A 12,658-nucleotide genomic window follows, 5' to 3' on the forward strand; every position below is an offset into this window, starting at 1 on the left:
TCTGCTATGCCCCACCAGCAGAGAATTTTCCAGGTTTCAAGTCAGATTTAGACATGCACTTTTCTTTTTTTTAAGCTTACCATTAAACACAGAACTGCTGTACAATAGAAGAATAAAGAGTAGAATATTCTTACTTTCTTCAGAAAGGTCATTTTCTTCTGCTTCTCTCTCCATCTCTTTACACCATCCTTCCATCCTCTTAGTTTCCGCATGCAGCAGCTTCATAAACCATGTCCCATCCTGTCGGCATGGAGATATTCTGCCAGTTTCCACAGTCTCATGGGTTGCCTCCAGCCATGGGTCTGGTGGTGGCAGATTTGAGGTATCAACTGGGGACCTATAATCTTCTCTGTAACTGAACAATCCCTGAGTCCGTACAGTTCTTACTGCACCATACTGCGTGGGGGTACTGGGCTCTGAGTGCCGCTGGAAAGATGAACCAAACTGAAGACCCTTGTCCTCCATGGTGATGTGACCAGGGAAGCCCTCAAGCTCAAGGTCAGCCTGAACAGCTGCTGTCACGCTGTTTGACCTCTTGAACCGCCCATGCCTGAAAAGCAAAAAAAAAAAAAAAGGGCAGTTATATAAGTGATACTACAGAAATTAAAGTGTAATGCCTTCCTTTATCCGACAGCCATTTCTTTTGACAAATTGGTTGTGTATAAGATACTGCATATTATACCAAACTGGTCAAAAAGGGTCTTAACATTTTTATGGACATATTTGAAATATTTATAATGTTTGTATACATATTTGAAATAATTAGTATTACACACACACACACACACACACACACACACGTTCAGAAGCACTTAGCCAGATTACCCACAAGTTATCTGGCTAAATTCTGACTTTTCTATATTTCTCCCACTTATCTGGCAAACTTTTAGATGAATAACTCATTATGTAACTGGATAATATAGGGACATGCTGAGGGCATTCTGTGACACCTCCATCTATATCCCCCCAAGTGGCCACTCTCTGAAGCCTTCCCGCCCATCCAGTATCTAGGTGTACTCCCTTTCTAAGGCCCATGATTGCTTTACACTGTGATCCCGGGAATGTCCAGCATTGCTGTGGGCAGCGGCACTGGAAGCATTAACTGTACTGCTACCTCGGACCTCAAAAAGGGGTGCACGGAGGTACTGGGTGAGGGGGAGGAATGCCAGCATGAAGGCTGAGAGGAGGCAAGGAAGCACTATTTTTTTTTTACTCATTACCTAATAGGGAGGGCTGGAGTACTGGCACCAATATTTTCTTTATTGCTTTCATTAGGAACCTCGGCCAGCAGGGGTTTTGATACATTTGTGGTGGGGGACTGGGAATCAGGCTGGGAGGCCCATGGTTAAGTTTATTTTTTTTTTCTGCAGAAGAATGCGACCACAAAAGGCATATTCAAAAGCTGGCCTGTTAGGTTTAAAGTTATTCTGCTAAAGACAGCCAGGTAACTTTAGGGAGTATATTCAGTAGGACATTTTCCCCACTGAATATCCAGAACAAGTTATGCAGCTAACTTTAGCTGAATAACTTCCTCTTGTGCCGGCTTACTGAATATGGACCTCTTTATATCTATATCTAGCTATGTATATAGAAAAAGATATTTAATCACTTTGTTAGAAGGTATTCAGTTGATATCACAGCTCAATTAATTAAAAACATACTTAAAGGTCTACAGCAATGTTAATAACTTATGGGCTTATGTAGTGAGCATTTCCATCGATACAGAATGAGAAAAAAAATCCTTTAGTGCATCTAGCCTTTAGGTAAGTTAAATTATTAAAAAGGAAAATAATAGCGTTTTTTTATGTATTTGTACATTTATATAGCATTCTGATACATGACAAAAATCAGGGGCTGGTTCAGCCACTTTGGGGCTGGAAAGGGGTCTGTGGTAAATAACTTATTGAAAAGGCCGGCAAATAAAAACATTTACTATTCAAGGCTGCTGGAGGCTGAATAGTGATGATTTTGGCAATAATGAGTGTATAATGAAGCATTTTGGACCTGCCGTGCTCTAAGCTGTGGTATACATTAATTGTCTCATTACACTATACATGATTCTGATTATCCCTTTTCAGACATGCAAAGTCTCTTGGGTGACTACAGTCTTCTGTAAAAAAAAATAAAAAATGGTAGAGAAATCATATTGAGCATATATGAACTTTGATGTCAACACGATCTAAAAGCAAGAAACCAAAAATACGTATCCATGCTTCCATCTCAGCACTGCCTCATTTGTATATCTTCTGAAATACTTATTTGCCGCAGTTCCATAAGAATCAATGGAGGAACTCCTTAGGCACTTACTGTTCTTACAGCCTTAAAACAAGCCAAAAATGCCATAGCAAGCTGCAGGGCAGGAAGAACTGCTGCATTCCAAGGCTGGTATGTGATAAAAGAAAAAGAAAATACACTTGTTCTCCTCTATACAATCTTTACTTTGTATCCTTAGCTCACAGCTATCCTCTCCATAAAGGGACAGATTTCACAGGAAACTATCCATATATCTTTCACATAAATCCTCAATCCTGCATTGCTGTCTTGGTCTCACAGTCTCACAACCATCTTCCAAACAGGCCAGCAATGTTATGGGTACTAGCTGCCACTGAAGCTTGATCTGCCTCAAAATAGGAATTTATCACTTTATCATCTTCCCTGCAGCCCCAGAACTCATGCTAGAATAGAGGGAGCACTTCCTTTATCCATCCCACTCCCACAAGTACCCTGTCACCTTCGATAACAAAGACATCATGCAAATTAGCTGGTTTAGTGCTTTCTAGTCTAGGATGCTCAGAATACCTCCCGCTGTCACTGCTCCGGACAGGGATGAATATCAGCACTTAAGGAAGGAACAATATTCAAAGAAATGGATACATCTAAATGCCAAACAGTGACCGCTGCTAATCAGTTTTCATGCCCCTTACCTCAAGCAAGATCTTCAGATTTACCAAAGAGCATAGGAAGTTCCTAAGTTGTGTCCAGACAGCACAAATAGCCTTAAAGCCTTTAAATGCTTGTAATGCACAGCCCTAGTGGTAGTATGGAAGACAGTATAAAAGTGCAGGCATCACATGCTCATGATCATTGCTGGAATGAGAAGGGGAGAGGGCTACAGAAGTGTTTCCCAATTATCTACTGGAGGCACCTTACCCTGGCTGATTTTCTGAATAGCCACAATGAATATGCATGGGATAGATTTATATAACCTGATTCTGCAATGTAAGCAAATCTATCTCACGTATATTCATTAGAAACATCTTTAATTTGTTTTGGCGGTACATGGGTATCTCACGAATGAACAGTATGTGCGGAAAACTGATGGTATCCACGTATGTAGGCGACCACCCACATATGCCCATACCATTCGTTTTCTGTGCCTACTCTCCATTCATGAGATATGCGTGTACTGCCGAAACAAATGAAACGAATTGACCAATGAATGCACATCCCTAACCCCTACTGAGTCTTCCTGCCAACTCCAATAAGTCTGGCATATCTTGTCTTCTATTTTTCTATGTGAGAAGGAACATGTGGGTGGATCCATTGCTTACTGCAATCAATTTGGCTTGGAACTTGGAGAACTCAGTTAAGTAATAAAGTTCTTCTATTTTTTGGATCTTTTCAGATTGCCCCAGACCCTGTGAAGTGATTGATTCTTATCTTGCAGTTGAAGTGGGGCACCCTGTCTTCTGACTACTGGAAGGCAATATGTTGAAAAGCAAGTGTGACCTTCTAGCTCATGAAGAACTCGCAAGAGATATGAAAGTCCAAAGGATCAGTCCTGGCAATTAGAAGAGATCCACTCTATGAGCATTAACCTGTACATGTCTTTCATTGTCCACAAGAGTTTGTTGTCTGTCTCTGCAAGATTGTTTCATGTGATCGTTTTTTGTCTGTGTCTAGCATGCTGCTGTGGCATCTATTGTGTTCTCCGTTCTTGTTTGCATGTATCACTTAGGGTATGGCTGTGGTGGGGAGTACCACATGAGAAATTATATTTACTAATATGATTTATCTTTGGGTTCAAAGCCTGAGTGGGGGATGATACAGGGTCCTGGTCACCCCGATAACACAATTCTATGCCCTTCCCAAGCAACCTCTTAATTGTGGCACGACAGATCAGATAAAATCATCATACCAGAATAAAACAGTAATTAACCCTTTTACTAGTACTGTGTAAGTTGACAGTAAATCCAACAGAATATTAAATGTGAAAAGTACAGTAGTGACATATAATGTAAATTGCAGTTTTCTTATTTTAAATTAAGCAATGCAGAAATAACACTGAGTATAACCTGTTAGCCAGGACAACCAACAAACTCACATGGATAGTAAACAAAAACATATAAGGAACTGTAATAGAGAAATGATGGGGGAAAAAGTGAAGAACACAGCTTTTAAAAATTGTCTGTACCCCAGAGTACTAAAAAAAAAAAAGGGGGGGGGGGGACGACGACAGATCCAACCCTATGTCAATCAGTTTGTAAAGGATGCACCCTGTCCCAAACACAAAATTGTGTCGAAAGAAAAACAAGCAAGAAAATGAAGTTGGTCCTCTATATAGTGGAGCAGGCTAGCTGACAAACCAAACATATGAGTCATGCAGTGTGTAAAATATATCTCTCTCCTGGGGAACTTCCCCAAATGGTTTACTTGGTACTAAACAGAAAGCTGGCCTGGTTTCAGTCTTTTATAGAAAGACCACGGTCCATCAGCTTCTCTGTCCCAGCCCTATCTTGAATGTCTGTACCTGCCAGCAAGGGTTTATGCTTGACTTCAGCTGAAAGGCTGAAGCAGTTAAGATTTCCTTTTGTGACAAAAGGAAAGGAAATAAACCTCCTCTTTCCTGTGCTCTTTGTGTAAAGTTTAGATTACTTAAGTCAGTCTCTTAGGAGGGTGATCCAGCCAGGTGTACCTGGGCCTGAATATGTTTGGAAAGAAAGTCTCTCAGCTCCTGGCTCCTTTGTCCCTTCTTGGGATTTTACATGTAGCTTGCCTATGAAGCAAAAACAGCTCTTTGTCTCTCTATTTCCCCAGAGTGCACACTTTTGTCTCTCCCTCTCGATGATTAGCTCTTCAGGAGAATAATAGATTGCAGGGTTACCAGATTCACGCCTCTCTTCCTGGCTCCTGGCTCCAACTCTTGGCTATCCGCACCCCTCACACACAGATATAGCCAGCCAAATTGTGAGTTTTCTACCTTAAATGGTCTCCCAGAATTCCATTGGCTTCCTCCTCTGCTGAGTATTTAGCTCTTTTCTCTGGGCAGGCTAAACAATACAGCCCTTTTCCCAACTTAACACTGTGAGTGCTGGATGCTGGTTCTTGAGAACATTTGTCATTCACAGGCGAGCACACAGGGGTTTTTGATGAATTTTTATATTCCTTCACCTTGACTGTGGCAGCTTGCAGTCTCTGCAGGGTTGAAAACCTGTTTCTGACAGGTCTAAAACACATCACTCAGATCAAGGCACAGCTCGGCCCACATTGTAAGGCTCCAACACATGATAAGCTTGTGGGGGCAGAAACCTGGTTTATAGTAGCTAGCTACACTTGTCTTTTTCTTTCTTGGTTACATTGTATGTTTCTCTTTTTTATTCATGCTTCTTAGTGTAACAGTTACCTCCTGGTATCTGAGTTCTTCCTACTTTGCTTCTTATTCCCTGATTACCTAGAGCATGCAAAGGCCTGGTGTTCTGCACTCCAGGCATGACATCAGTGGGTGTATGCATGTATTTCTGGGGATTTGCTCTGGAGATGAAGAAAAGCTGCCTGTTGGAGGTGTAGTTCTATGTAGTACCTTCTGTTCTGTGCTGCTTCTGCTGTTTTCTGTATTGTCTGTGAGACATCCTGCACGACTGTCCCTTTTTCTCTCTTTCAGCCTTACTGAAAAATGTTCTACTTCTGGGAGGAGGAGGAAGAGGAGGAGGAGGAGACCTCGGAGGCAGAAGACGGACCTTTACTCTCACTCTTGTCAGAAGCCTGGCATCCTTCTTCCCACTTGCCCCCTTCCAGTAACAATATCAAATACAATTTAGTTTTACTATGTTAAATAAGGATTCTTCTTTTTTGGTTGACATTTGATGTCCTTTGTGGGTTTTCCTGAGTGCAGGAGTGGGAGTGTTGCTGTCTATAGGACAAGTTCCAAGGCAATTTACTTGTGAGAATGATTGTAAGGAAGAGAAATGATGGGGGGAGGAGGGACGGGGGAATGGAAAGGAGGGAAGATGTGTTGATAATGTGTACATTAGCTAGGGTCTGGAAGAGCGGCTTCTGAACAGACGCATGCCACAATATGCTGCAGTGATTGAAATACCATTTCAAACAGTTCACATTCACAAAGCAGTGAAGTCTGACTTTATCGAGCATTTTCAAAGCGAGCTTATATGCATAAGTTCTTTTGAAAATTTGTGGGTAATTGGCCAGGTGCACAGAGAGATTCACTTGCGCAGAGCTATACCTCTCTTTGGAGGGCATAACTAGTGCACAAAACCGGGTTACATGCATGCTTTTTCATGAACAGCACCTGAGACGCATTTGTAGCAGCCTTTTAGGTACATTAAACCAGGGTTTTTTTGTGCATAAATGTTTTTGGAAATTATCCCTAAAAGTGGTAAGAAGAGTCATAAAAAAAAAAAGACATGTCAGAAGCTCTTTTCTGAATCTTTATTCCAATTAAAATCTATTCCAATAGAAATGGACAGAATTGTGGAAGTATGGAAGGGTTAGATGGAGGGGTGTGTGCATGTAGAATGAGTGTGCTGTGATTGGGGATTCGGAGTTAAAATAATAGGAAATAACAAACACTGCTGCTGGTCACTAGCTATCATTTGATACAAAGAAATGTGTACAAGCCACAGTCATAGTGTTATATTTTTTTCTTTTTTCTTTTACAATGTGATGTAATGAAGGAGACATATTTGTTGTTTGAGTTGTACATGACACTTTCTGTATTAATAAACAGTATTTAAAAAAAAAAAAGAACTGGACAGAAGTAGTGCCTGAATGTAATCTGCTTCGAAGTGTCTGAAAGCTGGAATATAAATAAATAAACAAATACATAAATAAATACATACATACATACATACATACATACATAAAGGAAAGATGGTGACGTGTTTTGGCTCCCATGATTTTCCAGGGGAGGAAAAACAAATAAAAATAAAACTGTTTTCTTACCTAAGATATAATGGAAGCTATGGAGGCAAAAAGGAGTCTTCTTAGTTCAGTAGAATTCATCTCCAGTCCTCAAGGGCTGTCAACGGGTCAGGTTTCCAGGTTATCCCTAATATGCATGAGATTTGCATGCACATGGCCTCAACTGCATATTCATTAGGAATTTCCTGAAAACTTGACCTGTCTGTGGCTCTTGAGGACTGGAAATAAATACCACTGTTCTATGAGCAGGAGCAGGAGTAAATGTAATTAGGGTAGAGGCCTTTGGAAGGCAAACAAAAACCACAGATGGAGATGCGTGAATATTCCTTAGGGGACATGAATAGGGGCAGAGTTGAGCCTGATACTGGAGACTATCGGTGAAATTTATCTCTTCAATGCTTCAGTGTTCTTTGTTTTGACCCTTCCAAATAACTTTTGGAGTATTTGAAAACACACCAAATAACGAGGGAATATCCTTTACCCTAGAAGAAAGAAGAGATGGGGGTGGGGGGGGGTTATGATACCGACATTTAAATACCTGAAAGATATTAAAAATATGCAATAAATGAACCTTTTCTAATGGAAAGGAAGCTGTGGAGTCATGATAGAAAGCATGACTCAGGAACAGGGAAAGGAAGGGGATGAAGTCATAATTGGTGATGGAATTCAAAAGGGCATGGCATAAACATAAAGGATCCTGGGTGGCATGAGGAAGGAACTAAAGCACTGAAGTTAACCTATTGTAACTAGGGATGTGAATCGTTTTTTGACGATTTAAAACAATCGTCAGATATATTTTAAATCGTCAAAAATCGTTAGAGCCGCGATACAATAACAATTCCCCCGATTTATCATCAAAAATCGTAAATCGGGGGAGGGGGGGAAAACCGGCACACCAAAACAACCCTAAAACCCACCCCGACCCTTTAAAAGAAATCCCCCACCCTCCGGAACCCCCCCAAAATGTTTTAAATTACCTGGGGTCCAGTGGGGGGGTCCCGGCGCGATCTCCCGCTCTCTGGCCACGGCTGCGTTAAGAGAAATGGCACCGGTGGCCCTTTGCCCTTATCATATGACAAGGCAAAGGTAGCGCCTCAGCCATAATTGATCGTTAAGACAATCGATCACAAGATTCACATCCCTAATTGTAACTCTTCTGCATGGGGTTAGCCTGCAAGGGGGAGCAACCTGCCCAAAATGGCTGCTACAAGCCTAAAAAATAAGACAAGGGGGGGTAACCTATATAACAAGAACTATACTATTTCCCAGAATCGACAAGATTTCTCAAGGGGTGGGCTTCAGGTGTACCTTCATCACCATCACCCTTCAGGTGTACCTTCATCATTCTCTGCTCTCCATGCTCTCACTGAGTCCAAAATAAAACATAGGATTCACTCCAATTGACTCGTTTATTTTCTTGCATACATTTAACACTACAGACTAAGATTCCAGATAGGAGGTAGTTGTTCACAGCTCAATCAAATGCCAAAACTGCCAGTGCATCAAAAGAGAGTAATTCTGTCTGATGCAATTTGATCATAAGAACATAACATAAGAAATTGCCATGCTGGGTCAGTCCAAGGGTCCATCAAGCCCAGCATCCTGTATCCAACAGAGGCCAAACCAGGCCACAAGAACCTGGCAATTATCCAAACACTAAGAAGATCCCATGTTACTGATGGAATTAATAGCAGTGGCTATTCCCTAAGTAAACTTGATTAATAGCCGTTATCATCTGCATTAGCCTTATTGCTCATATAATCTGAGATCTCACTAAAGAGTGGACTAATGCAACCCCATGGTACTCACAAAAAGATGGTTGCTCCATGTGTCAGTAAAAGGAGTCCTGTTAAATTTGTTGGCATATTTCTCCCTGGAGTTTTCATATGCTCTATAGGGGGAACTATGCCATAGGGTCCTCTGGCTACATGCTGGAGAGAGACATCTTGCCTGTTCCAAAGCTTTCCAAAGAGTGACTCTACTAAAATTGGAGCAAGCTCAGATAAAACAATACAAAACATTGACAAATCCACAAAGGACGTTAATTAGTAAGCATGTGTTACACCTGCACAAAGCTGCCCTTGCCACTCTAAACACGGGGCAGACTGGATGGGCCTTTTTGGTCTTTATGTGCCATCATTTACTATGTTATAATAGTAGATATTTGGGAAAATATACTATGTCTCCTATATCTGTCTCTTAGAGGCCCAAATCTCAGGAGAAGACATCAAGTTCTATGTTAATGTATGGAATAACCTTCAATTTTTGGATGTTGGTTGTTTTCAAACACATTAACATGGAGTCTAATACTTATGGGGTAGATTTTAAAAAGGAGGGCGCAGGCGCGCGCAAGTTATAAAATCAGGGGTAGGTACGCGCAAGGGGGTGCTCAATTGTGGACTTGTGTGCGCCGAGCCACGTTGCCTTCCCCCCAATCCCTTCCCCCTAAACTGACCTTCCCACTCCTTCCCCTAACTTTCCCCCCTCCAGCCCTACTCTAACCCTCCCCCCTAACTTTTATTTTACATTTTGCACCTGCCAGCCAACTGCCGGCACGCGATCCCCGGCACAGCGCCTGTGCGCGCAAGTTATAAAATCGGGTGTACATGTGCGCGCACCGGGTAGCACACGCACATGTACCGCCCGCGCACTCCTTTTTAAAATCTACCCCTGTAGTTTGAAGTGACTGGCCAGTCAGATTTCATACTGATCAATCATCATCTCATGATAAATTATATTTATGAGCAATGCTGATTAGGGCTATGGCTACTGGAGGTCATTGAACACTGTAAGATGCTAGGGTACAGTGGGAGACCTGTGCACTTCTTCCTCAGATCCAGGATTTGGAGAAAGAATAATAGATTTTCCTGCACTCTGTGGCATGAGCACAGCACATTCTGCCTCTTTAGTGATGCTGTCTGAGCAGGTGCTCTGCTACTTGGTGCTTTTGTTCCTTTATGTCATTACAATGCTAACAACCATTCACCTTTGAGAAATTCTCAGTGCTAGGGCACAGTACTAATTAATACTAATGAATGCTGAAATACTGCACTAGAATAGAACAAACTATTTAATAACTGATGGCCTCATGACTTGTTTTGTCCTCACTGATTTTAATATATCCAGTCAAGCAATAATGTTAGCAGAAAGTGACAGTTTTCTGTTTTTTTTTTTTTTTGGGGGGATGACAGAGCTGATGTTTTATGGTATAGTATTTTTAAAAATAATTTTCAAGGAAACTAAAGGGGCCCCTTTAGTTTCCTTGAAAAAATTTCTAAGCGAGAGTCTTGGTTTTGTTGATGATGAGCCTTTAACTGTATTAAACTGTTATTTTTTACCTAGACCTAAAAATATTCCGCCACAGGAAGCTAATCAAATGTTTCAGGGAAACTTGACAAACTTCCTGGAAGACTCCCAGGCTCAAGTGATTGAAAGGGGGACATTATTGGCAAGTTTTTCCACAATTAATGACGTCAATATATTAATGAAAAGATATTTTGCCAAATACTCCATCAATCACTATGGCCAGAACATAAAAATTTTCCCAGACCTAGCTGCATCAACGCAGGTGAGACGGAAAGCCTTTTTAGGCTACCGCCAAGATGTGATTGCTCTAGGATTTTCCTTTAAGTTGAGATTTCCATGTAAATGTATGATTGCTAAGCAAAATGAAGTTTATATTTTTTCCACGCCTGAACATTTAAAGAATTTCCTAGAAACACGTCAAATAGCTACTTCATCTCCCTTGTCCAATGTTAATTAGAATATAAAGGTACGCAGGTTTCTGAAATAGCCCTGATATTGATGGTAATATGTTTTGAATAATCTCCCAAATTTGTGTGTTATACCGCATTTCTCTCAAGATTGAATTGAGATTAATGGCTTAGGTTGTTATAATATTATTATTTTTGATTTTCTTTACTCGTTGTTAATTTCTACGCTGAACCATTTTAATTTTGTGTTTCTACTGTAAATCATGATTGTGATTAATCAGAAAATTAATAAATAAAGTATTAAAAAAAAAATTCAATTAATATAGTATTTCACAACCTATAAAGGATTATGTAGTCATAAATGTATTTATGAAAAAGTACAATGATCTTTTAATTACATATGCACTAACATTAAGAGAAAGCAATATCCTTGTGCTCTCACAGCAAGTTATAATATCAGCCCAGCTTCAGTTAAATATTTTATTGCTAAAGTATTATTTTTGAAATTCTTTAAGCAGTTTTCTTGAAGTCTTGGAGGTAGTTTGAAACAATATCACAATTTACCTAACATAAAATAGGGAATGCTTGGTTTATACTGTATGGCCCTGATTTTAAAAAGCATTCACATGCTTAAAATTGGGTTCTACACATTTAAATGCACTTTACTCCTGTAAATGGGCTTTTGAAAATGTCAACAATATATGCCATTGAATTATCCATAGGTTATACACATATAAGTGCACTTTTCCTGCGTAAATGGCTTTTGAAAATTGCTACAATAGTATGTTACATCTTACATGCGTAACTCTTTTTAAAATTACCTCCAGTGTGTGTGTGTGCATGTGTGTATATTATGTCACAATAAGATCCAGTGAGTGTGAGATAATTTGTCATACTTGTTAAAATAGTTATAGTATCATATAAATTTTATGATAGAAAATGACAAAATTGGCCCATTCAGTCTGCCCAGTTGTGATTCTTTCACTCTAGGCAGATGAACAAATGCAATTCCATTACCAGCCAAACACCAGCTCTCCTCCTCCTTACCCAGAGTTTAATTTGCAGACAAAAATAAAGTGGAACTCTGTGTGTGTGTGTGTGGTGGGAGGTGGTGGTGGTGGGGTCAAAGAGCAGGGCTCTGGCTGGGTGTGACTTGTCAGAGAGAATGTAGCCAGGAACTTTCTTCCTCTATCCCCTAACCTCCAGCCATCCTTCACCCACCAGAACGGATTTACACCATTGGCTCTACTCCATTTCTACTCCAGATCCCGGAAAAAAAAAAAAGGTGGCAGAACACTGTTCCAGGTCATTCCACCATAAATTAAGCCCCGGGTAACTGACACAAAACGGCATTGAATTAGCACAAGTTTGAAACTTGGGAGCAGCAGCTCAGAGAAGGGTTGAAGCACTGGCGATTGGCATTACTGCTCACAAGTTTCAAATTTGTGCTAATGCAACCCCCTTTTGGTGTCTGTTCTATGTGCTGCAATGATCACACTTTCCCTCCTGTTTCCTGAAGAACAGAAGGGGACAGCACAGGACAGAACAACAGGGTCAGAGTGGCTGCTCTCCGCTCGGTCTGCATCGGGCATCCTCTTCCTTGCAGGCTGCCTAGAGGGCAGGGGTTAGAGCAGAGCACAGCTGCTCTTCCTCTGAAGTCTGAAAAGAAGTGGTGGAACTGCGTTCCAGCGGAGCCACAGACAGGCCATGTGGCACCTATGGCCGAGTGATACAGTGTGCCCACATCCTGAGCACAGCATACGACACCACAAGCTGGGAGGCTGTTA

The 12,658-nt window shown here is 40.9% G+C and overlaps 1 protein-coding gene across 1 annotated transcript in view; it reads right to left on the reverse strand.

Annotated features, from left to right (window-relative positions):
- Positions 1-12,658, reverse strand: part of DLGAP2 (DLG associated protein 2) — a 511,962-nt gene that overhangs the window by 133,734 nt on the left and 365,570 nt on the right. Inside the window, exon 7 of the mRNA XM_029595762.1 lies at positions 135-550. Coding sequence (XP_029451622.1) covers positions 135-550 — 416 coding nt within the window. The remainder of the gene's footprint in view (positions 1-134; positions 551-12,658) is intronic.

Source organism: Rhinatrema bivittatum, chromosome 3, assembly GCF_901001135.1.
Source record: "Rhinatrema bivittatum chromosome 3, aRhiBiv1.1, whole genome shotgun sequence".
Classification (NCBI taxonomy): domain Eukaryota; kingdom Metazoa; phylum Chordata; class Amphibia; order Gymnophiona; family Rhinatrematidae; genus Rhinatrema; species Rhinatrema bivittatum.